General features: G+C 38.1%; 1 protein-coding gene across 6 annotated transcripts in view; it reads right to left on the reverse strand.

Annotated features, from left to right (window-relative positions):
- Window positions 1–382: 382 nt before the first annotated feature.
- The window catches only part of LOC126765918 (polycomb protein PHO), a 44,247-nt gene continuing 18,358 nt past the window's right edge, over window positions 383–26,271 (reverse strand). For 3 of the 6 annotated variants that reach the window (XM_050483614.1, XM_050483617.1, XM_050483613.1), the window contains 5 exons: window positions 10,800–11,212; window positions 5,847–6,003; window positions 4,551–5,789; window positions 610–729; window positions 383–555 (listed from right to left, as the gene is read on the reverse strand). In XM_050483614.1, the coding sequence (XP_050339571.1) occupies window positions 417–555; window positions 610–729; window positions 4,551–5,789; window positions 5,847–6,003; window positions 10,800–11,010 (1,866 nt within the window). In that variant the 5' untranslated portion in view covers window positions 11,011–11,212 and the 3' untranslated portion in view covers window positions 383–416. The remainder of the gene's footprint in view (window positions 556–609; window positions 730–4,550; window positions 5,790–5,846; window positions 6,004–10,799; window positions 11,213–26,271) is intronic. The other 3 variants (XM_050483615.1, XM_050483612.1, XM_050483618.1) reach the window with 2 other exon arrangements.

Below are 26,271 nucleotides of genomic sequence, written 5' to 3' on the forward strand. Positions count from 1 at the left end.
TTGCTTTATATGTAAATATTCCAGGTAATTAAAGAAATGATCAGTAAAACTTTATAAATTTTAAAATTTTAAGAGACCGTTATTTATGACATATTAATACAATTTAAACTGGCTTGTTAATATTACAAACAAATTATTATTCAATTGAGTGATTATGATCATTTCAGACAGTTAGTAAGTTAACCTATTTAAAATAAATTTATAAAGTTATCAACAAAGCGCTGAATATTTCATTCAAATCATTCATACAAAAAATGGTTCATGCTGAAATAAATAATACTAAAATAAGACAGCGTCATCTTCTATGGAACCCTCTTTCTTTCATAGAGATTTAGTAAAGATGTTTACATTAAATGATTTCCGTTAGAAAAAACAGTATGTATTGGTTTGCTTGTTTTTATGATGTTAAAAATATATTAATCAGTGTAAACAACGTACGAGGAGTTGGAATCAATTTCGTTCATTTCAACTTTTATAAGATTTTGAGTAGCTAACTGCGCTGGGCTGCTGGAATCATTATTAATATTACTGCAATTACCACCGAGAGAACTTCGTCTATAATATGATGAGGATATAATTAAATGAAGGTATACTAAAAAATATATTTACTTAGTTTTAGCGTGTGTTAAAATATGTGATTTCAAGTTTGTAGACTGCGCAAACTTTTTGTTACAACCATCGAAAGGACAAACGTATGGTCGATCGCCCGTATGAATTCGCACATGAGTTCTGTAAAACAAAAACGAAAAACAATACATGTATTTATTTATTAATGTGAGAAAATATAGAATGATGTATAGTTTTATTTACTTCTGGTCCATATTCATGTTAACAGAATGCCCGCTCCTATTTTTACTAAAGTATGGAAAAAGATTGCTTTTTCAAATACTCGAAATTTTACCATTTATAGGCCTCCTAGGAAAAAGTAGGGCCCGTTTGAAAACATAATGAAAGTGTCTTACAAACACAACACAAACTACAGTCTGTAAACTATATAGTACAGTGTCTCACAGCCCAAAATGATGCAGCACTGATATGTAGTAGCACTTGACAAAAAAAAAACAATTTCATCTTAAAAAAAATGAAAAATTTAGCTATTTTGTTATTTGATATAAGCATGTTTTTTCTTGTAAAACACAAAATCAACTCAAATTTATTTTTTTTTTTTTCGGAAACGGTTAGCAAAAATTCACACACTTGCAGAAAATCAAGCTCACAGCAAAAGTGATGCACTGAAGTTTACCGTTAGTGGCGACGGCTTGGCGGGAATTTCCGAATGTCAGCTATTATGTGACATTAAAATAACTGAATTAGAAACAATATTTGATAGTTTTTGCATTCAAGTGTCGACATTTACACAGTGCAGATCAAACTGGGTCGTCAAACAACAGTTGAAGTGCGCGAATTAGTTTTAAAACATTATAAAGATGGCAAAAGCCAACGAAAAATCGCAGAAGCAGTGAAATTGAGCCACGGAACTGTTCAACATATCATTGAACGCTACATTCGTGAAAATCGTGTAGAAAATAAAACTAAAAAGGCCCATAATAAAATTTTTATTGAAGTTTATTCTGGTTGGATAGTTCGGAAAATACGGGAAAACCCTCATTTAAGTGCTCCAGCATTGACAAATGATGTGGAAAAATATCTCGGAAAGAAGTGCCACCCGGAAACCGTGCGAAGAATCCTTAGAGAAGCTGACTTCAATGGACGCACAGCTCGTAATAAGCCATATATCAGCGCAAAAAATCGAAGTGCACGACTAAAATTTGCTAAAGAGCATTTATGTAAGGATAAAAGCTTCTGGACTAGCGTAATTTTTGCAGATGAAAGTAAATTCAACCTTTTTCGATTAGATGGTAAGAGCTACGTATGGAGAAAGCCAAATACAGAGCTTCATCCACAGAATTTGCGGAGCACTGTAAAACACGGTGGAGGGCATGTAATGGTGTGGGGTTGCATGTCCTCTGCTGGTGTTGGAAATTTGGCTTTCATTGACAGTACTATGGATAAAACTATGTATTTGAATATCTTGAAAGCAAATTTGTTACAAAGTGCCTCAAAATTAAATATTAGAGAAGGTTTTCGATTCTACCAGGACAACGATCCAAAGCATAAATCAGGCGTTGTCCAAAGTTGGCTTATTTGGAACTGCCCACATGTGGTACAACCGCCAGCACAATCTCCAGATTTAAATGTTATTGAGAATCTGTGGTCAGTTTTGGAGCGAGAGATTCGAAAATATGAAATTCGAAATCCGGCTGATCTGAAAACTGCTTTGGAAGTTGAATTGAACAAAATATCCACAAACTACACAAACAAATTGGTAGAATCGATGCCTAGACGCATGAAAGCTGTCATAGATAACAAAGGTTATCCTACGAAGTATTGATCAACCGAAAATTTAAGTTTTGTTAAAACAAAATCTATTTATTTATTTATGTATTTGCTTATTTAGAGATTGCATCATTTTCGCTGTGAGGTAAAATTTAAGGCTGAATTCATTTTTTTGTTTTTATTAAATGAAATAAGTGTAAAATGTGAGTTTTAAAAATAATATTTAAAAAAATACATCTTATCTTTTTATTTTTTATTAAGCATGCTTTAAAATTTCTCAGATGGCTGCCTCATTTTGGCTGTGATCCACTGTATATAAATAATCAGCACAACGAACTGAATCAATTTAGCCATGTCAGTTTGTTTGTCAGTCTGTGTGTATATATGCCAACTAGTCACTCGGTGTTTGATATATCGATCTAAAATTTTGCAATGGCCTTTTCTCCTAAACAGCTGCTAATTTGTCGGATACATTGCTATCGGATGAATATAGCATACTAGTCTAAAGCCGCGGCTCTGTTCGCTCTTTGTGGTCAAGGATATCATTTATTGTGATAACAATATAATGGAATAGTTAAATTGGCAATCTACATTTTTATTGACATCGTAAATCACTTAAGGAATAGTACATAGTACATAAATATGTATGATGTAACAACATCTTCACAGCCTCTGCATCTGCATTGTATATCGTTACACATATATATGCTTCTTGTTATAGTGAATAATAGTGCAGGAGTAGGGCAAAGGAGGGCGCGTCTCACGCCCTATATCTAATCTTATGGTAATGTTTTGTCCAAAATTCATCAAATGTAATTGCAAAATCGACGGCTAAAACCCAGACAGTACACGTAAGAAAACACAGACTTCATCGTTCCTTTTAAATATTGCATTGTTCTGTGCAATGCTTCAACAATATTTGTCAGCTATTATCATATTATCTCAAGTTATGATTCAACCTTTTCTTATTCAGTTACAACTATCACTATAATTCATATATAGTATATAGTATGTGTAGGTAAACAAAAACCCCTGTACCCTGCCAGTAGCTGTGTGATTTTATTTTGTATTAAAAACAAAAATTAAAATGATTCTTACATGAATATTGGACACATGCTTATGCTTTGAAATACAATTTTTTTATTTATGAATTGTTGTGACTTTTAACATAAAACGATAGAAAGTAAGCTATGCCCGTCCCGAGGTTCCAAGCTACCTCATCACCAATTTTCAGCGAAATGAGTTATAAATACAGACCGAAATTGCGAAATAGAGGGTGATTTTGCAAAAAAAGGCCATCGTAAAGACCTTCTTCAGGACTAAAGGAATACCGGTACATATTTTCGTCTTTCCGTGCTGTGGTTCTGGCGCTTCATTTTTATATATAAGATAGTTCATATACCAATTGACCGATAAAAATTCAGTACTTGTTTGTACAATTTTTATAGTTGACAAAATATCTTCACGAAAATCAGACAGATTATTGCCCGAGCCTACGGTTTCGAAGAAATCATAGCACTATAACATATAGCTTCCACACCAACTGACCGGTGAACACTAAGTTCTTGTAAACAATCTCTTGTACATCGTTTACCCATAGGGATGACGAAGTCTCGTTGCGGTCATGTTTGTTTACGCATATAGTATGTGTCAAATTTTGTCAGTGCATTTAGTAAGGTTTACCATTTCATTATGTTGTTTCTCTTTGGTAAAATGATTGGAAATGGTCCAAGAATATTTCGCAAATTTACGTTCTCCGAAATTTGTATTCTCAAAAATTGACCGTTTGGTGCGAATTGTGGTATGGCAGCATCATCGGGTCTGACGACCTTGAGGCAGGAAATGCCGTTAACATTTGATGAAATCGACGCGAACCATCTCTAATTTAAACACGACGGTGCGCAGCTTAATATTTCACGTCTATACATGGACACTTTGTGGGCAAAGTTTGGTGAATAAAGACCAAGATCTGTGAATTTAACGCCTCTAGATTATTTTCTCTGGAGGTATGTTAAATCGTCTCAAAAAACTCGAAGCCGTAATGCTGAACGATTTTTCTTGGCTTCATTTTAGCTGACCAATTCGGTTCGATACCTTAATTATCACCTAGCTGAATTATATTGATTATTATGAACAACCCTTATGTTAACAAAACTATTACAATATTGAACAACATATTGAAAAAATAATATTTTTGCAAAATCACTGTTTACCTTAAATTAAAATCCAACGAGAAACGCTTTCCACAACCTTCAAATGTGCACTGAAATGGCTTTTCTCCAGTATGTACCAGCTGATGGCGCTTCAGTTTTGAACTTTCAACAAAAGCTTTTCCACACTCGGCACAGACATGAACCCGCGGGCCGTGTGTATGCAAATGTTTACGCATTGCTGAATTATCACGAAAAAACTTGTAGCATCCTTTTTGAGGGCAAGCAATACGTTTTTCGCCAGGGCCGTTGCAATTACTTTCTGATGCCGCCGTATTTATTTTGTTACTATAGCTTAAGGGCGGTGGTGAAGTTGAAACAACTTGTGGATTTTGTTGCACGACAACACTTACTGGCAAAGCGTTTGATAAGCTACCACTATCCATACTAGCCACAGTAATAACAGCGGTATTAGCAGGATGAATAAGTGGTGCGGCCAATACAGCAGTTCGCGAAACTGGCAAAACTACATTTTTGGCATTTTCTTCATCTGACGTTACATAAGTGTCCGTCTTATTATTTGCTACAGTCTTTTTAAATCTTAATTTATTGTCTACGTTGCTAGGTCCAGCATATTCCGATAACTGCGGATGAGGAGATATATCTAACCCTATTATTGTAGATGCATTTGTGTCACATCTATCATCTGTAGGATTTGACGCATCTCCAGAATCGACTGTATTCCGAACCAAAACTTGGGAGGAGTGCAGCTCGTGTTGCTGTATGATTAGTTGCCTATGCAATAAGTGCTCTTGTTGGAAGTCATTACTATTGATAGTAGACACAAATCCCTGTACAGGATCAGGAATGTTACAGTCTTCATCCACTTTTTGTTCCTCACAAGATATAAAATCTTGATAATCTGCCTCTTGATCTGGATTGGAAATGTCGTCGTCGGAATTACCGGAAGCCCACATGGTTACACTAAATTCTCCTTCCATCGTTTTTATTTGCACTTGCTTCTGCTCCCAACGACGTGGTTTAGCAGGTTCCTCCATTATTTCTACAGGTTTGTAGCATATAGTATTACACGTACTTGTGGTTACCCCGCCAGCGGAATGCAATTGTGGCAGTTCATATTTATTAATGTACTTTTGACGTTGATTAAATAATGCCACATTGTTCCTAAATTCACCTCTATGATTTTGATCATCATGTTGTGCACCTATCGAACTCATTTGATCACCTACATTACTGCTCAATGTAAGTGGGTTGAGTTGCTTAATTACAGGCCCTCGTTTCCTAAAAATGTACTTGCTATTATTTAACAAAAAATCTATGGTTATAAAACAATCTTACCGTGTAGATATTACTGTTAGTGGGCTAGGAGTTGCAAGCATTGGTACAGTTGATTCCACAAACAGATTACTATTTAAAGAGTGGTCGTTTGCAGTTATCTTATGATTATTGGGCAGGTGGGAATCAGAATGTATCACTATACTTTCACTTTTAAATACTAGAAAATTAAAATAAAAACATCATTAATTTAACCACATTTTTAAAATAAAATACATGCTTGTAATTAAAATGTTAAAATTAAATTCAATTCAGATACATTACGGTTGCCTAGATTTAACTATCTTTATAAATCAGTGGTACAAAAGAAAAACGCTTTGGGATATTAATGAAATTCTTTATTCCTGTGAAAGTATATTCGATGTCATTATGAATGGAACTCAATTTCTTTTGCATGGCCACTACGAGCACGCTTGCAGAAGTCCAGACACTAATTTTCGGTTGATACTGCTGCAATTTCACGTTCGATAATCGTCGCTGGCTTGTTAGCGTAGACCATAGACTTGACGTAGCCCCACACGAAATAGTCTAGCGGTGTCAAATCGCACGGCCAAGGCGGCCAATTGACTGGGCTATTTCGTGAGATAACAAGTTCAGCTTAACTTGGTTTTCAATAAATCGATTGTGACATTCGCTGTGTGGCTTGTGGGGCCGTCTAGTGGGAAGGAACCACATATTGTTCAAGTCCATATCATCTAATTCAAGCCAAAAATATTCGGAATCATTGAGCAGTAGCAATTCCCATTCACAGTAACTTGCCGGTATTTATCGTCATGGAAGAAGTGCGGCCCAATGACGCCGCCCAAACTGTAATTTTCGGAATGCAATGGTGACTCATGGAGTACTTGTGGACTGCTGCCTGACCAATAACGCATACTTTGATTATTGACGAAGCCGTTCAGCCAGAAATGAGCCTCATGATGAGATGATTTTTCGACGAAAATTTGGATAATTTTCCAGCTGTTGCTCAGCCCTATTCATGAACATACGATGACTCATTCTGTTGGCCAAGCTGTTTCTACCGTCAATGTGATCTTGTAAGGATGTAGGCCAAGATCTTTTCGTAAAATTCGCCACAACGACGTTACAGAGGTGCCCAACGCTTGAGAACGATGTGTGAGAAACCGATTTGGGTCTTCTCGATTCTACGGGCACTTCTTTGTCTCACTGGCATGTGAACATTTTGTACTGTGTCTGTGGATATCAATTGTTCCACTAGACGCTCAATAGTTGATCTGATCGGACGACTATGACTATAAGTTGGATGTAGCGCTCTTAAAGTTGAGACCACTGACTCCGAATTTCGGCAGTAAATTTTAATAATTTGGACTCGTTGGATCGTATATCTTGTGGCAAAGGTGAGATTTTTAGCTTCATTTAACCAAAAAAAAGGAAGGTAAGTTGAATAAAAGTTACAGCTGTTCAAAAATGAATGAGAATGAAAAAATTCGCTATATTTTGAAATTTTTGAATAAAAAAGGGAAGAACTCCACGCAAGCCACCAATGAAATTTGTGAAATTTACGACGATGTGGTATCAGTTCGTGTAACGCAACAATGGTTCGGTCGCTTCCGTTCTGGAAATTTCGATTTACACTGATGAAAGTTTCAAGCTGATGGAATATCTCTAACGGAAAAATGGCAAAAAGCTAATAAAAGGGACGCCTGGCAACGTTTAATTATAACCGGGTTAGATGTAATATTAACATTTTTATTCCACACTACGCGAAAATAGTCTTTGTAAATCAAACTGCACTGAGGTGGTGTGAACTTGAAAATTGTTTTAAGCGTCGAGTCCTGATGATGCTGTTTGCAAATGGAATTTTAACCACGTTAAATTACATTATAACAATTTCTATATACATTAAGTAACTCAAACAACAATAAAATTGACATCATGCACTTGGCGCGTGAGTCCACCCAGAATACGTTGGAACATGACACCCGTCAAGTGTAATTTTGAAAGTAAAAATTTTTATGAATAGCCACAATTTTTCTCCATCATATATAAGGGCATTTTTCTATTACTTCAATTGTATTTCCTGTTGTTTGGTAAGTTTACTTCATTCGGTCTGAATATTAGCTATACGTGTCTATTACAGCGTGAGAATTTAACTTAATTTTCAGGAAAGATAGAAATTAAACAACTTGTGATTGTACACCTGGTGGAGGAGTCTTTATTGCGATAGAACGAGTGATTGAAGCTGACCTTATCTTATAAATTGTTATAACTTTGATTCAATTATAGGATGTATCTATCCACCACCACAATGTGCATATAAGGCATAAGGTCCTCATTTCCACTAGCTATCTTACCTGAGAAAAAAATTTAAATTGCCAGACTCGTCGTCACAGGTAATTACAATATACCAAGCAGACCATAAAGGACTACAAAACCTCTGCTTCTTCATTCTAGACATCAGCATTCAGACTACACAAGACTTAAAATACTCTTAATAACCAATTATATACTGTCGACTCTATTGTTGATAAAATCAAATACTTACACAAGATAATAAATACTTGATGGTATCTCTCTATATGTTCCTTTATATACAAATAAGTTGAGTAATTATCCATGTTGGTTCTCCAGTGAACCAATACATAAAGTCAAATTGAAAAAAAAGCTTATTTAACATAAAACATTTTTCCATCTCGGATGTGAATGTAAAGAACTTAGTCACGCAAGTGGGAAAAGTTCTATGATTGCCATTCACTTGGGAGTGGCCGGAAACGATTCTTTTACATATGGCTAAAGCAGCTCACGACTTCCAGTCCTAGACCAAGTATTATCTGGGTAGTCAAAGAACATCTGTTTGAAGGCGAGCTAAAGTGAGAAGGTGAATAATGGACCGTCTATATCCACTTTAGTAAAGCATGCGATAGAGTTAGTGGATCCAACTTTATCTCAGATTACATAATCTATGCTGGGGATCCGAAAATTTTTAGAACGATCACAGATAACTCATACTCAATCCATTCAATGAGAGGCTTCGTTACCGGAACCTGCAGGGATTTTCCCAACGCTCGACCGCTAATTAGTCTGTATTACTCACTTGTCCAGCCCATACCGGAATATGACTCGGCCATTTGGTATCCATATACAGATACTCTGATAAATTGTGTTGAAAATGTACAAAAAAAATGTGCAAGGCCCTAACTTATCACCGCGTTCAACCAGCACAAGACAACTGAACGGTGGAAAATCGATAATAGTAATAGATCTCGCCGTCAAATTGCTAACCTAGCCTTCTTCTAGAAAGAAGTGAGTGAATATTGATTCGCCTGAGATCCACTGTAGTTTTGAGTTTATACATATCGTTATATATATCGTTGAGACGCAAACGCCTACTTACGACAATCGAATCGTCCAAAAACAATGAGGCGAACGGACCGCACAATCGCTTCACTATCATAGCCAATTAACTAAACAACAAAACTGGACTTCTACGGGGATCTCCTTGTATCTTCATCTCTGACACGAAATATAAGCTGGGATGATGGAGTCATATGTAGAAGTTCACGCAAGTGAGGAAGTTCACTTGGGAGTGGCCAGAAAGTATTCTTTTACATAAGGCTCAAGCAGCTCACGACTTCCGGTCAGCCACATAAGTATCCTCTGGGTAGCCAAAGAAAATCCGTTTGAAGACGAGCTTAAGCGAAAAGGCGAAACATTTCTTCCACAGTGGAAAGGAATATATATCAGTGCGCTGAATGAAAAGGAATATAAAGCCTCGGAAAAGAACTTTTGATGACGACGATGGCAAAGGAATTAAAGATAACGATTAAAGGGCATGCAACTGGAATGTCCGGTCCCTTAGTTGGGAAGGTGCCGCTGCCCAGCTGGTTGATATCCGATGGACGGAACAAGGACTGAAGCGAGAAGGCCCTTGTGGCATTTGCTACAGTTGCCATATAAAGCAGCTCAAATTCGGTGTGGGATTCGTAGTGGGAGAGAAACTCCATCGCCGAGTACTGACATTCACCCTGGAGGGTGAAAGTCTAGCCACAATCAGCATCAAAGTCAAAATCGGGCTTGGCGACTTTAACGCCAGGGTGGGCAAGGAAGGTATATTCAGCAGTCGGTAAATTCAGTCTCCACGAGGAAACATCTCCAAGTGGGTTGAGGTTCATCCACTCGGACGGCTGTGTAAACTGACGTTGAGTAACACCAAAAGCTCCGTCAGGATCGGCAATGACCTGTCCGAGCCGTTTGAGACCAAACGAGGTTTCAAACAAAGCTACTCTTGCGACTTCTTCAAACAGCTGCTGAATAAAATAATTCAAGCTGCAGAACTTAATGGAGCAGGTACAATCTTTTATAAGAGTGTACAGCTGCTGGCGTATGCGTATGACGTAGTTATCAAGAATGCAGTGGATATGATTTGTAGAGGGTAGAATTCAACATATAAACATCACATAACAGACAAGTTATCCTGCCGATCGGCACAAAACGCCATTTACAAAAAAGCGATACGGCAAGTACATATATAATTTAATTAATTAATTAAGGTCCGCTTTGCTGTAAACAAACTTGAAATGCTATACATATTTACCTTTGTATCGAGAGGGCTATAAATGAAAGTTATTAAATGCGAACATTAAGCGCTCGCCAACTTGTTTCCGCTAAGTACTCGTTTTTCTTTGAATCCAACTTTTTTTTTGAAATGTTAGATGTTGAAAATATCTCTGAATATATATATATATAATATATAAAAAAATATATATATATAGATATATATATATATATATATAAATATATATAAAATAAATATATATATACATATAATCAATAAATAACTATATATATATATTTTATATATGTACATATTACACGATTCTTAATATAGATATTAATTTCAATAATTTTATAAGACAACAATTCAAAAGGTGGTATTTCACATTAGCAGTAGGCTGAGCTTGTAATAAATTAGTCTAGTTAAAATGTGTTATTTACCGTCTTCGATATTTTGCATCACAATATCCTGAGGATCTTCATTTTTTGAAGCAACTTCTTCTTCATATTGATCACTTCTGACTAGAATTCCAAATTGTGGGTATCCAACACTAACTGCATTTACATTAATATTAGTGAAGTGTTCACGATCGATTACTTCCTCCATTGAATCGGTCTGCTCCACCTCACAGAGTATGTTTGACTGGGACATCCTGATAGTATTTTTTGACTATTTTAAGTTTAATTTTTTAACAACAATCTTCAAAGAACCACAAGTTGTATACATAAGTTTGATGTAAAATTTGATTATCCTCCTTTTTAATCAAATGAAATTCCTGAGTTCTGGAGCTTGACTAATTTAGACGATCATTTTGAATTGATGAATATTTCTGTGGTTCCATTAAGTTTTGCTACTAAAAGAATAAAATTTAAGTAATTTTTTCATTTTAATGTGAATATTTTTAAAACGGGTAATTAACTTAAATAAGAGTTTATTAAAAGCTATAAAAATATAACAATATTTCTTAAATTTAATATTTAAATTTATATTTCTCAGAAATTTATTTACTAAACATCGTTTTAAATATTTATCCTTTAAAAACCTTTCACAAGAATAAAAGAAACAAGCAAACAGTAGCCAATTACTAATTATGATTCGTCTTATATGAATTTGAGAAAAAACCTCTAGTCTAGCTAAAACAGAGGTGCATATACAATCTCCTCTTCCTGGTAACATGTTTTGCATATAACACTGGGGGAGAGGGTGCATATCTACTCCTGCCATTACTAATGAGGTACCTGGCGGTAGGTTTAAAACGCCAGAGTTAGAGCTTTACCTATAAATAAACTCAACATGGAGGACTAAACAGATGGAAAGCGGTCTGGGATATCAGCCTACACGTCGCACATAGGAGCATTTTCCTTTAAAACCCAGACAAAAGTGAGAATTACAAACTTCAGCAATGCTACTCAAAATTGATTTTTTTTAGTACGTAAGTAACCATAATACAATGAACCGATTGAATGAATAACCTTCGGTCCGCTATATTGCCACACAAGTAGTCGGAAGAAAGACTTTGTTCAGTATGCAAGTCCTTATTCGCGATACTCTCTATTGATCTTTATTTATTTTGTTTTTTTTTTTGGTAAAACGATGAATCATCAAAAAAACTAAAACACAATTTTTTTAATTTTTTAAAAATTAGTGTTTTTGTTAAAGTGTCGGGGGAGGTCGAGCTATAAATTATTTTTTTTACTAACCCACAGAGTTTCTACTTAACAGATAAGCTTAAACATTTTCCCAGTTTTTCCCCCCTTTAAGTGGGGAGCTTGCTTTAGAAGCTTCAAAAATTTGATTTTTTTTGCTTAAATCTCTTTAAAAATAATCTAAGAATATGTACCCAAAGTTATAGATGGGAACTCGAAATATTTTCGAAGCTAGAAGAAAAATAGTGACTGAGTGTCTAGCAGATATATGTATGAGCGCTTGGGCAGAAAGCGCAAACTTTGGCGCGCGATTTCTCAGTTTTTCATTTTTACGATTTTTCTTAATTGGCGGGCAGGATAGAAAACAAACTTAACGTCGTATGGAATTGGGGCAAACTTTATTATCTTTGGCATTAAATTATCTTTTATTTAAACTAAAAAAACTAAGAAAAATCAAGTTTCAACATATTTTTAAACATAAAGTTAAATTTTTTTCGTCAAAAACACCTTTTTTTTCAATTTATAAAAAATTTTAAAATTTTACACTCTTTTTTGTGGATTTTTTTAGTTTAACTAGAAGATAAATTATTAAAAAATATGAATCTCTTTTTTAATTTTTTGTTTCCGACATAAATTGCGACCTGCATTCTGCCCGCCATTCGACAAATGCACATGCGAGATGTATCGGGCAATTGCTTCCCAAAGGAAGAATATAAAAGATTTCGTATACAAAAAATTTATGAATGATGCTTAAACATATAATTATAAACCCTAAAAATTTCGATTTAACCAATTATTTCTTTCCTTCCCAAAAAACTCCTCAAAAAAAGGGCGTTAAATTAGGTTGGTCACTTGCATAAAAAGAGTACAGGTTTATTTATTTTTTTAATTAAATACTCAAGTCCTGCTAAATTATTCTATACGGGTGGTATATAGATGATATAAGGGAGCTCAATCGGAGCCGGTGTGAAATCCCATATTTCGGGACCCGACTGACCGATTTTGACAAAGTTTGGAACGTAACATTCTTTTCATATTCCTATATCACTCTGTGAAAATAAGCAGAATCGGACTACAACCGCGCCTACTTCCCATATAACACAATTTAAAATTCCATTTGATTCTTTCACTTTCCAGTATACAAATAAAGAATTAATTAATATAACGGAATAAAATTTTTCTGTAATAATTCCCTTAAAGTAAGCCACCTTTTGACCAATAATTGTCCAAATCCAAACAAAACTGTTCAAGCCCCTAGGTACCGAATATGTGGATCCGATACCAATAGTTGACTTTTGACCGAAAATATTGTTCAATGTGTGAGATATGAATTGAATTGAAATTCACACAGAATCCTTTTCTGGCAATAATATTTCAATGTGTCAAAAATGGGTTGAATCGGGTCAATACTTTCCTGGGCCCCCATATACCTAATATAAAAATTTTAGAACTTCTAGGTCACTTTATGCTGTATATATCCGCCAATATTTGAGTAATCTCAATGAAAATTGCAGAACAAGTTTTATTCATAACAGTGTATCTTTGCGCTTATAATAGATACAATTGCGCCAAAACTTGAACCCTCCCCCCATATACATAACTATTACAAAGATTTTCGGACATCCACTTGACCTTGCTCCATATGATCGGTGATTGTACGTAAGGTACCTAAATGAAACCGAGGGATAATTTTTTTGAGTAAGTGGCATATGAGTAGTATGTGGGATGAGCAAAAATAGATTAAATCTGCTCGGCACTACCCTCTACTAAAATATATTCTATATAAAATGTTCGGTTGCACCCGAACTTAGTGCTTCCTTACTTGTTGAAGTTATACTTCTTATACGAGTTCGGAAAAGGTTGCAATAGATTCAGGTTGCGCAACCTTGCTCAATATGAATCTAACGCAACCTTGTCTGCGAAGATGTTCGAGCAGCAAGCGAAGCGGTGACAATCGGCGATCGTTTGTTCGTTTCTTTCGGCACAGCTCGGCTTTTCTACCAACAACACAATGTAGCCATGCTTATGCTGTTGTTGTTTTTTTAGAACAATGTTTCAATTTTTGGTTGGTGACATATTCACATGTGTGCGCATATGTATGTTTGTATGCTTGTGCATTATTGAAGTTATGCTTCTTTTTCTTTCGTTTGTCTTTCATATCTGCGAATTCTCAACTATTTTGCGTATCTTTTGGTCATGAAATACTCTGCGTTGGCCTAATTTTGTTTGAAAAAATTAAGGCTATACTTTACAAATGGATCATTTCTGTAGTTAGAAATCTTCATTTTTCGTTGTCACATTTTTAGAATTTCTATGGAAATCGATTGTCACCGCGCTGTAGGTACAAACATGCGTAAATATGTATGTATGTATACGTATGATCGTGAATACATATCGACGCAGATTTTTGCGAGAAGCACCAGAGAGTTGTGCAATTTATGATTTTTGGCCTTTGCCATCGTCGCGAAAAGACGACTTGTTGGCAAAGGCATGCTCGGGGAGATGTTACGGCCTTGTTTTTATGAATGAAGCGATTGTCATTTCCATATTCGGCATGAATGTCACCCCTTGCCGCTGTAGCAGCTTCGTACACATATGTTTGTTTATACGTATGTTGCATTATTTGTTTGGATCGCTTGTGGAATTTGCAATGTATGCAAATATATGTACATATAAGTATACATGAATGTATGAACATGCAAGTCAATGCGCGCACATGTAATAAGTATATTGATAAGTGATAAAAATATGATTTCAATTTCTGAACGCGCACATGCGTATACATACACTCATATGAGCATGTGCAGATACACAAGATAGGATAGAAGATGTATGCCTTTTAACATCGTATACTATACAAAAAAATATTTTTCTTAGTAATAGAAATTAAATTTATCACAGCAATATACATAATATACATATACATAATATTGTTGACTAATAACAATTGGATTGGCAAAAATTTTAATGTTTTGATTTTAAATTGATTTTACAGCGGAAAAAGACAGTGTAGCCCGTGTTTCAAGAGGGAAAACAGCACAATATTATCGTGAATACCGAGCACGAAAGAAAGCAGAGCGGGAAAAGGAGAAATTGGAAATGATAGCTGGCAGTCAAACGAAGAAGAGGAAAACAGCTGCGGAATATCAGAGAGCGCGTAAAAAAAGATTCAACGTTTGCTGCTCCATCAATCTCTGCGGGAGCATTTATAACTACTGATGAATCAACGGCCGTCAATTCACCGATAACTGCTGAGCCTTCAACGCGTGTTGATGGATTACAAAAGAGAGATGATTACGCTGCATATTCACTTCCGCAACGAAGAGACAGAACTACTTTTCTAGTCAAAGTTCCTTCATTTAGACTTTGCTTTATTCTTCATTTGATGTGGATAATAAATTTATAAAATGTGAATTTAAGTTTTCTAGTTTTCTTTCATACAAAATGATATGCATTTCTTGGAATATCACTAAGAAGTATAACTTCATTCGCGCGTAGGGACTCCACGCAACTTTTTTTTTTTAATATATTGCATTATTATATTCAATCATGCATTTTTATTCATAAAATCCTTTTAAATAATTTTGTCCGGATTTTGAGACCAAATGCTCCTATGTGCGTCGGTGGGAGAAATGGCTGCTACCACCGGGGAGCACACCAAGCTGTGCTGTGAAGGTAGCAGTTAACAGTAGTTGCAGTGCTACTGCAAACCCCGATTTGCAGCGTAGAGGTGGTTACATTCCGTGAAGAATCAGACCTCGAAAGCGTTTAAAGCGTGAATACAATGGAAGAGGAAGCTCTGCTCTGCTCTCTGGGAGATGCTAAAGGTGTTAAGTCGGCGATATAGACTAGGCCCAGGGTTAAACACAGTAAGGAGGGGTCGAAAGCAAAACCTACCTGCAAAGTAACGGTGAAAGTGCACGAAAGGAATTGGAGGACGCTGAAGGTTACCAACTCTGGAAAAGAGGATAGAATCCAAAATTACGCCCTCCTAATTAGTCGGCCGAGGATATATTATACGAACGGTTCGGGAAGATGGCGTAAGGCGTAGAGCAACCCAGCCTAAAAAAAAAACAAAACCACGGTAGATGAGCGTGTGGTGGAAAAGAATCTAGGAAAGATCATAGAAGCCACATTAAAGCTACAAGAAGCAGATAAAGGTGAGCCGAGACTCAACGCGACTGTGTGAAGAAACCCGAAGAAGAGAGCATAAAATCAAGGTGGCCTCTGCCGAACTCCTCCTCAATCTAGAGAGGATTTGTTTTAGTTCAGGGATAGCCTCTAAAAATTTGATAGCTGGACCAAAGTCACCAATATACTATACGTACTACCCAAATACAACAAAATAAAAGTATGCAGTTATATATTGATCTTAATTTCTCTTCAGATGTGAGATGAGAGTGGACTCGATGCAATAAGGAATCGTTGGTAGACCTGGCCAACACTTTTGTTGTTGTAGTGGCAGAGTTCTACCGAGTTGACAGTCCTGAGCAGGATAAAAATCCGAGTCCGTTCCGGTTACGTTGACCCGACTGTCGAGGAAACGGCCTAGCCAACAATTATTTTCCAGGGTGCACAGACGATATAATACTCCAACCTGTAAGAGATAGGGCCACTCTTTTCAAAATTCCGCCATGGAAACTCCCGAGACTCAATGGAGTTGAATTGACAATTAAGGAGCATACATATATACTATAATTTTGGACAGCAAGCTGAGGTGGTAACTCCATGCTGAGGAGAGAGTGAACAAGGCCAGTGGGGCGAGGGTTTACTTGAGACCTATCACCTCGCCTCATGCATTGGTGTTACACAACGGTAGTCAAATAAATCTTATTTTATGGTGCTCTGGTGGGGTGGACCGCTATGATCAAAATTTCATAAAGAAAACCGATAGAACACATACAGCTACCTGCTATTTTCTACAAAACGGGAGCGTTTAGAACCACTCCAACGGCGGAAAGGTTAGTCAACCTACCACCAATCGAGATTGCAATATAAAGCTCTGTGGCAAAATGCAAGATTGACGGCATTGGGTGAGCTCTCTACAAGTACCTTCGGGCATAGCTCAATAACCGGGGGGCTGGTGGACAAACATACACATACGCTTTATTTGGGAGAGAAGGTTCCAAGCCACACTAAAGGAAAATGAAAGGCACAGAAGCCTGCGACACATCAGAGAATCCAAAATGGCTAATGGAGCGGAGGCCGGGATCTATTTCTGGGAGCTGAACCTTAGGCGACCCATCAAGGTTCCGGAGTACTGCAGTATCTTCCAGGCGTAAGCATTTTCAGCGGCCGAGATAGCTAACAATGCAGGAAATAACATAAAAGGATAAAAATATACGTCGATAGGAATCAATATCACATCGGATTACGACAGAGAATGCCCATAGAAGCAGTAGATGTAACGTCTGCCGGATAGTGACTGAATATATGTATACTGGGTTCCAGGCCACAAAGGAGTTCCGAGAAATGAAACAGCTGATGAGATTGCCTAAAGTGCCATCCGTCTAACAAGTAAGGAAAATACGGAAGTCAATAAGAACGATATACAACGAAATTTCCGAAACGGCCGACAGGCGGATTGAATTCCTTAAGTACATGCAGGATCGCCAAGATCATGTGCAAGCGGCCCTTAGGAAAAATCGCTTGCTTCTTACTCACACAGTCTCGAAAGGATTGCCGGACGGCTGTTAGCTCCCTGTCAGGTCAAAACCTACTGGCATCATATGCCAGCCGGATGGGCATAAGTCATAAGGATACATAAGTGCAGAGAAATTGCAATGAGAAAGACGCTGGAACTCAGCCTATGCCTATATTCAGCACTATCTAGAACTCGTCTCCCGTTTCTAAGAACTTTAGAGTTCAAAGAACTGGACGAGGTGTCAAACGTACACAGCAAAACGTTCTTAAAGTTAGCAAAAAAAAAGTTGACGTTCTGAGTGACGAATTCTTCACATCAAATAAAATTGGCGTGATATCCGGTATAACATACATATCCTACCCTATATGAATCTGCATACAGGATAATTACAAGATTTTCAACAGTCTTTATACTCTCGCAACAAAGTTGCTAACTAAGAGTATTATAGTTTTGTTCACATAACGGTTGTTTGTAAGTAATAAAACTAAAAGAGTCAGATGTAGGGTTATATATACTAAAAGTGCGTTAACCGACTAACAAAAAACGTCAAAAACACTAAATTTGACGGAAGAAATGGCAGAAGGAAGCTGCACCCAGGCTTTTTTTTTAAATTGAAAGTGAAGTGTGGCGTCGCCCACTTATGGACCAAAAACCATATCTCAGGAACTACTAATCTAATTAATTTTACAGCAAAATAAAAAAATATGTAAATGACGGATAATGAAATATATCGATTATCACTTTATCATGCGAGAGTATAAAATGTTCGGTGACACCCGAACTTAGCCCTTCTTCTTTACTTGTTATTTGAGTTGCTTTAGGTTTTGTACAGCAATTAGCTTCAGAGGAAATACGAAACGTTTAAATATTTTTATTTAGCAGACATAACTTTCGAATCTCTAGGAAATGATCATAGATTTTGTTAAATCAAGCGATAATGAAGGTAGTGTAATTTCGAGATGTTTTGTTGATGCTCAGTTCACATGTTCCTTAGTGATGTAGTAATATAATTTTCGTGATAGTCACACCCACGAACCGATATAATTCAAAACTATAAAATCGTGGTTCTCTCGACCGTTACGAATGAAGCTTACAAAATCTAACTCGTGCAAAAACTGAATCCGAACGGCCATCGAGTGGGCCGGTGAATGGGCCCAAATTAAGATGGCCACCGTTCCCGGTTTTCACAATAAATGGAAGATGTTGACGTGGATGACCTTGGCTTTCAAAAAAATGGCGCTGCATGCCGTATATAGCCAACGAAATAAGGCCGGAGGCGTGGCCTCTAAGATTGCGCGATTTAATATCCCTGTACTACTTTTTGTGGGGTTAGTTGAAGTCACTTGTCTACGCAGATAATTCCGTGTGTTGACCGCTTTGAAAGAGAATATACGGCAACAATTGCTTAAAAAATTGGTCGAAAATTGGGGCTCTGGGCTGGAATTTATTCAAAACCATTTTCAATTTATTTAATACATAAAGACTAACCCTATATAATAAAGCTAATTTCTTGGCTTTAACATTATAACACATTAATAACATTTATAACATTAACTACCACCAACCAGATCCACCATGTTGCGATAGACAGAAGACACGTCTTCAGTGTTCTAGACATGCGTACCCTCCGAGGTCCTAACATCGACTCGGACCACTATCTTGTTGCAGCCAAGATTCGCACTCGTCTCTATGCAGCAAAAAACGCACGTCAATAAACACAAGAAAGGTTCGACGTCGAGAAACTGCAAACACAACAGACAGCAGAACAATTTTCTACTCGACTTACACGCCTACTCTCGTCAACAATTCGGTATAAGGGAACTGTGGGACGGCATTTCAAGCTCCTTACGTACAATTGGAATTTAAGTGTGCTCTGCCCCATCCATAAGAAGGGAGACCCCACAATCTGCGCTAACTACCGTGGGGAAAGTCTTCTAAACATCGCATATAATGTTCTATCGAGCGTATTTTGTGAAAAAATAAAGCCCACCGTCAACAAACTGATTGATCCTTATCAGTGGGGCTTTAGACCTGGAAAATCAACAACCGACTAGATTCACCATGCGCCAAGTCTTGGAAAAGAGCCGTGAAAAAAGAATCGAAACACACCACCTCTTCGTCGATTTCAAAGCTGCTTTCGACAGCACGAAATGAAGCTGCCTTTATGCCGCGATGTCTGAATTTTGGTATCCTCGTAAAACTACAGTCTGCCAAGTAAGAGCGTGGTCGACTTTACCGACAGTTATTGAAAGATTCGCTGTAATTCCTTCGCGAGCCGATAGAGGGAAGCTTTGTCCTTGATGCATTGTCGACGTAGGTTCAGTTGTCGTTGATCTTTTGAAAGAGAATCACGTTAAACGCTATGAGTGCTAAGTACGCGTCGCGCAGCTGTGTTTCTTTGCATCCACCCGATAGGAAAAGTGAACAAAAAAGATGAAAACAGAATAGTGAATCTGTTTTCGCGGAACCCTGCGGCGAATGGCAAAAGGTTTAGATATATCCTACGAAACTATCCGAACCCTTCAACACAATGAAGAAGCCTCTGTTGACTGAAAAACTTGTGACAAAGCACTCGCTTGGGCGCATGAGAATATTGATACGAGATTTTGAAAATGTTGTTTTCACTGATGAATGTCTATATGGGCACGTTTTGTTCTCACTCGAGCCTGTCAACTTCCACTAATAGGCTTGTTCAGCGGACCGTAAAACATGGAATAAAGGTGCATGTTGTTGTTGTTTTAACGGAAATTCAATCCCCGTTGGGATGGTAAGTGTCATTTGTGTTGTCGTCGATGTCATCTAACGGGAGGCCCAAGAAACATGCTGTTTCGACGGGGTCGGACCAAAGGGAAGAGGGTGTTAGATGAGTAGGGTTCGTGGGGCATGCAAAGGTGGTCGGTGTCATGCGGAGACTCGTTGCATGCAGAACATACATTCGGTATGTCAGGGTCTGTTCTGGATAAGTAGGAGTTTAACCTGCTACAGTATCCAGAACGAAGTTGCGCAAGGGTCACACACGTTTCTCGCGGCAGCTGGAGCTCTTCGTCTGCTATGGGTGATGGTTTGACTCCAAGAACGCCATTCATGGGAAGGGAGTCGGTGAAGGTGTTGATGGCTCCGCTGTGAATGGCGGTCAGTACCTGTCGGAAGTTAGTTGTGTCCGAAGTCCGGTCGGCGTACTGTACGACGTCGTCGTCGTAGTTGAGAAATGACCTTTTGAAAGCAGATGGCTGCAGCGCTGATTGCTGCGAAAGCATCCCAGCAGGAACTGCTTGGAGGGGAGTTCATTATGCTCCTTAACAGGGAGCATAAGCATCTCATTGTGGAGATGTTCAATGGGAGACATCGAGAGGCCGCCGGCCGGCCGATTGCCTTGTATGTTGCCAACGTTTCTTTGTCTTTTCCCCATGTACTGCCGGCTAGCGACTTGAGGATTTTGTTGCGGCTCTGTACCTTGGTGATAGACGCGGTCGTATGAGGAGCAAAGGAGCATAGACTGTCGAAAGTTACACCTAAAATCTTAGGATTATTGACAGTCGGAATTTTGACGCCGTCGACTGCAATATTAAGCTCAAGTCTATACTCCTCCGTCCAGTTTGTAAATATGGTCGGTGTGGATTTGGTGGGGGAAAGTGTGAGATTTCGTGCAGTGAGGAAACGAGAAAGGTCCGAGAGGTAGCTGTTTACCTTCGAACACATGTTATCGTTTCCATTGCTCGACGCCAATATCGTGCAGTCATCAGCGTACGAGGTTATGGAAACTCCCTCTGGTGGTTGTGGGAGTTTCGAGATGTAGAAATTAAACAGTAGCGGGGAGAGGACACCACCCTGCGGAACCCCCTGTTTAATTCTTCTCAGTTCAGCTGTTTCACCTCGAAATAGTACGGATGACTGCCGACCGCACAGATAGTTCATGGTCCACCTCTTTAACCCTGGAGGGAGCGTAGTTTTTTCAATGTCCTGCATTAGCGTTGTGTGGTTGACCGTGTCAAAAGCTTTTCACAGGTCCAACGCTACGAGGATCGTTCTCTCACAGGGTGGTTTCTGGTTGAGGCCACGAACTATCTGAGCGTTTATGATGCTAAGTGCTGTAGTGGTGCTGTGCACTTTTCTGAATCCATGCTGGTGGCTGGCCAGGCTCAGGTGGTGAAGGAAGGTCGGGAATAGCAAGGCCTCAAGTGTCTTCACTACTGGGGAGAGGTCAGTTATCGGACGATATCCGCGATGTTGGCGGGTTTCCCAGGTTTCCGTAGTGGGACCAATCTTCCGACTTTTCACTCATCGGATATTTGGTCAGCGACAGGTTGAGGACCTTGGTAAGACAGCTTACTCCCGTCGAGCTTAGATGCTTAACCCTTTATAGCATCATGTGAATGATATGTTACAAACCCTTTTAGAGGGTACAAAACATATGAAAATTAATTTTCACTGTCATATCCATGCTGATTTAATTACTATAAATGAAAGAGGTTTGGAATTGGTCTTTGTAAAAATCAAAGATACTGTACATGATATTATTGTTGGATGTGTATACATGCCGCCTCTAACAACACTAGAAACTTATCGTGAACTACTTACAACTCTAAACTACATCAACGAAAAATTCAATAACTCAAAGCTAATAATCGTAGGTGACTTCAACTTGCCAAGCAGAATCCTCCGAGCCGATTGCGACAAATTTGTATACGATGGACTTGCTTTACTGGAATGCATCCAAATAAACAACATAAACAACCTCCAGAACAATCTTCTGGACCTCTGTTTCAGCAATGTTGAGGCTTACGTGGTTAAAACTTTACCTCTCGTTCATGAAGACAAATATCATCCCGCCATCATCATAAATCTAAAATTTCAACTCAACTTAGAACATTTGAATCCAGCCACTTAATCATTCAAGAAAGCTGATTACGTCAGTCTCAACGCTTTCTTTTTCCCCCGAGTCAATTGGACGGTACTGTATGAACTGGACACCATTGAAAGTAAAGTCAATTGGTTATACAATAGTATTGAAGAAGGAATATCACAATATGTACCTGTTCACAAAAAATCTATCAGTACCTAACCCTGCTGGTTCTTCTATGAAGTCATAAACAAGATTAAACTCAAAAAATCAGCACACACTCAATACAAGAAAAAGGAAAACCAACACAATTACAACCGTTTTAGTACTCTAAGGTGGGACTGCAAAAGACTCGCGGAATGTTACAAAGTTGAGAACATGGTCCAGTCTGACACTAAGGCTTTTTGGAAGTTTATAAAGGATAAAAAACTAAATAACATTGATATACCATCCTCAATGTCCTGGAAAGACCAAATAACCGACACCGGCCCGGATATTAGCAATCTTTTCGCCTCATACTTCAAGACAACATTTTCCACACATACTAACGGCAATCAGCTCGTTGATGCTAACTCAAATGGATCGTCACGCAACGTACACAGCGTAGAGGTCCAATACAATGATGTTCTCGAGCAGCTACTCAAATTAAATCCTAACAAAGATGCCGGACCCGATGGTATACCAAACGTTTTCTTAAAAAACTGCGCCATCGAGCTTTGTAAGCCTCTCACACATATTTTTAACTACTCTTTTCAATCAGGTAGTTTCCCTCGTACCTGGAAACTGTCATATGTGAGTCCAATACATAAAAGTGGCCCAAGATCTGAAGTAACTAACTACAGGCTTATCTGCATCCAATCTTCATTAGCCAAGCTCTTCGAAAAGTTGGTTCTTGCTCAACTATCTTTAACAAGGATATCATCACTACAAAACAACATGGATTTGTGGGTGTTAGATCAACCGTGTCAAATCTCTACCTGTATGTCAACTATATACTCAATGCACTGAATGAAGGACAAAAGGTACATTCAATCTACACTGACTTCAGTAAAGCGTTTGATCGTGTTGACCGTGTGATACTCGTCTCAAAACTCAATAACTATGGCGTCAATGGCACCGCACTGGATTGACTCAACTCATATTAAACTGACAGGTTTCCTACAAGTCAGGGTTGACGGATATCTGTCTAGAGAATATGAGGTCACATCTGGAGTTCCTCAGGGATCACATTTAGGACCACTACTCTTTAATATTTTTATCAATGACATTGTAAACAATATCCTTTGTCGTATCCTTTTCACGCTCTCATAACAACATTGTCACCTACTACAAACTCAACAACGAGTATCTACAGGAATTAACCGAAATCAAGGATCTAGGAATTATAATAGATAACAAACTCACATTTGCAAAGCATATTGACAAAATAACTGAGCAATCTTTTAAAATGCTAGGACTCATCATCAGAACAGGAAGGGATTTCAACAACCCAAATTCTCTGGTCAGTCTATACCGCTCACTTGTACTACCAATACTAGAGTATGTCTGTGTAATCTGGTCTCCATTTACTGATACACTTATCAACAGAGTTGAGAGAATGCAAACCAAATTCTGCAAGACATTGTTTTTCCATCAATCGTTAAGCATGCAGGGACTCTCCACTGAGGACATTCGCTCCAGTTTCAGACTCAACAGCTTAACATCGCGTCGAAGGGATTCTGATGCGGCATTTTTCTACAAAATTGTCAACGGTCTGATTGATTCCTCAGAAGCACTCAGCAGTTTTGAGCTTGCTCCTACTAGCCTCTCACTCAGTCATAACAGACTGTTAAAAACAACAAAGACTCAACGAAAGTACATATACCACGGACCAAATAATAGGATTGCTAATCTCGTAAACTCACTACACGCAGACATTGATTTTTACGGAGGAACATATCAAGCCTTCATCTCGCACACCAAAAATGTACTGTTTATCTACCACTAACTCGTTACTTACATTCAACCGATTGTGTATATATAACACTTTCCACATTCTTACCTCTATATCATTTTTAATTTTGTATATTTACTAACTATTCGATGTATAAAGCCGATTGGCGTATGGTTTATTAAATAAATAAATAAATAAATTATAAATGGGAGAAACACGCATTTTAAATAGTTAAATTTTTGAACTTTAAATGCAAATATCTCAAAAACCATAAGTTAAGCGGCAACTATGTATACTTATATATTTTCTTGATCTGGAGGACCTTCTCTATCTGTACATATCCATTTTATCCCCGAAATCGGGGGATGCTATTCTAAAATTTACCCGTTTTTTATGTCGAACTTCTTTCTGCGACCGCGGCCGCACTTCAAAAAAAAAAAAAAAAAAAAAGAATTAACCCTAGTCGGTCTAACACGGGGGTGTTCAGAGTTCTTTCTTGTCGAACTTCTTTCTTCACTGGCCGCGGTTCAAAAAAATAACTCTGGTGGGTCCAAAACTGGGGTGTTCAGAGTTCGTTTGTGTCGAAATACTTTCTGTACTAAATAATAATAAAGATAATAAATAGAAAACTGTTGATGCTTTTTGACTACACAAATGTGGCAACACCAATATTTCTCATAAATGTAAGGTCACAAATCTTTTGAAACTGTAGGTGCGCTAAATAGTTTTTAAAGTATATTTATTTATTTTTTTAAATGTACAATAAATGTAAAATTTAGATATATTTCAATGTGTACAGTGTAAATAAAAAATATATTGGTGCGGCGTAATTTATTACCGGCCGGCCGATTGTCTTGTGTGTTGCCAACAACGCTTCTTTGTCTTATCCCCATGTTCTGCCGGCTAGCGACTTGAGGATTTTGTTGCGGCTTTGTACCTTGGCGATAATCGCGGTCGAATGGGGAGCAAAGGAGTATAGACTATCAAAACTTACACCTAAAATCTTAGGATTATTGACAGTCGCAATTTTGACGCCATCGACTGCAATATTAAGCTCAGGTCTATACTCCTTCGTTCAGTTCCTAAAAATGGTCGCTGTAGATTTGGTGGGGGAAAGTCTGAGGTTCCGATCAGTGAGGAAACTAGAAAGGTCGGAAAGGTAGTTGTTTACTTTTGAACACATACCATTGATTCCATTGCAATATCATGCAATCATCTACGTACGAGTTTATGAAAATCCCCTCAGGTGGTTGTGGGAGTTTCGAGATGTAGAAGTTAAACAGTATGGAGGTGAGTACACCACTCTACGGAACCTCCTGTTTCTTCTCCGTTTAGATCTTTCGCCTCGAAATAGTGCGGATGATTGGCGACCGTTCAGGTTGTTCATGGTCCACCTCTTTAGTCCTGGAGGAAGCGTAGTTTTCTCCTTGTCCTGCAGTAGCGTGGGGTAGTTGACTGTATCAAAAATTTTTGACAAGTCCAACGCTACGAGGATCGTTCTCTCACAGGGTGGTTTCTGGTTGAGACCACGAACTATCTGAGCGTTTATGATGCTAAGTGCTGTAGTGGTGCTGTGCACTTTTCTGAATCCATGCTGGTGGCTGGCCAGGCTCAGGTGGTGAGTGAAGGTCGGGAATAGCAAGGCCTCAAGTGTCTTCACTACTGGGGAGAGGTCAGTTATCGGACAATAGGACTCCCCGTTGTTGGCGGGTTTCCCAGGTTTCCGTAGTGGGATCAATCTTCCGACTTTCCACTCATCGGATATTTGAAGAGTGGTCAGCGACAGGTTGAGGACCTTGGTAAGACAGCTTACTCCCGTCGAGCTTAGATGCTTAACCCTTTATAGCAT

The sequence above is a fragment of the Bactrocera neohumeralis genome, unplaced genomic scaffold (genome assembly GCF_024586455.1).
Source record: "Bactrocera neohumeralis isolate Rockhampton unplaced genomic scaffold, APGP_CSIRO_Bneo_wtdbg2-racon-allhic-juicebox.fasta_v2 cluster11, whole genome shotgun sequence".
NCBI lineage: Eukaryota > Metazoa > Arthropoda > Insecta > Diptera > Tephritidae > Bactrocera > Bactrocera neohumeralis.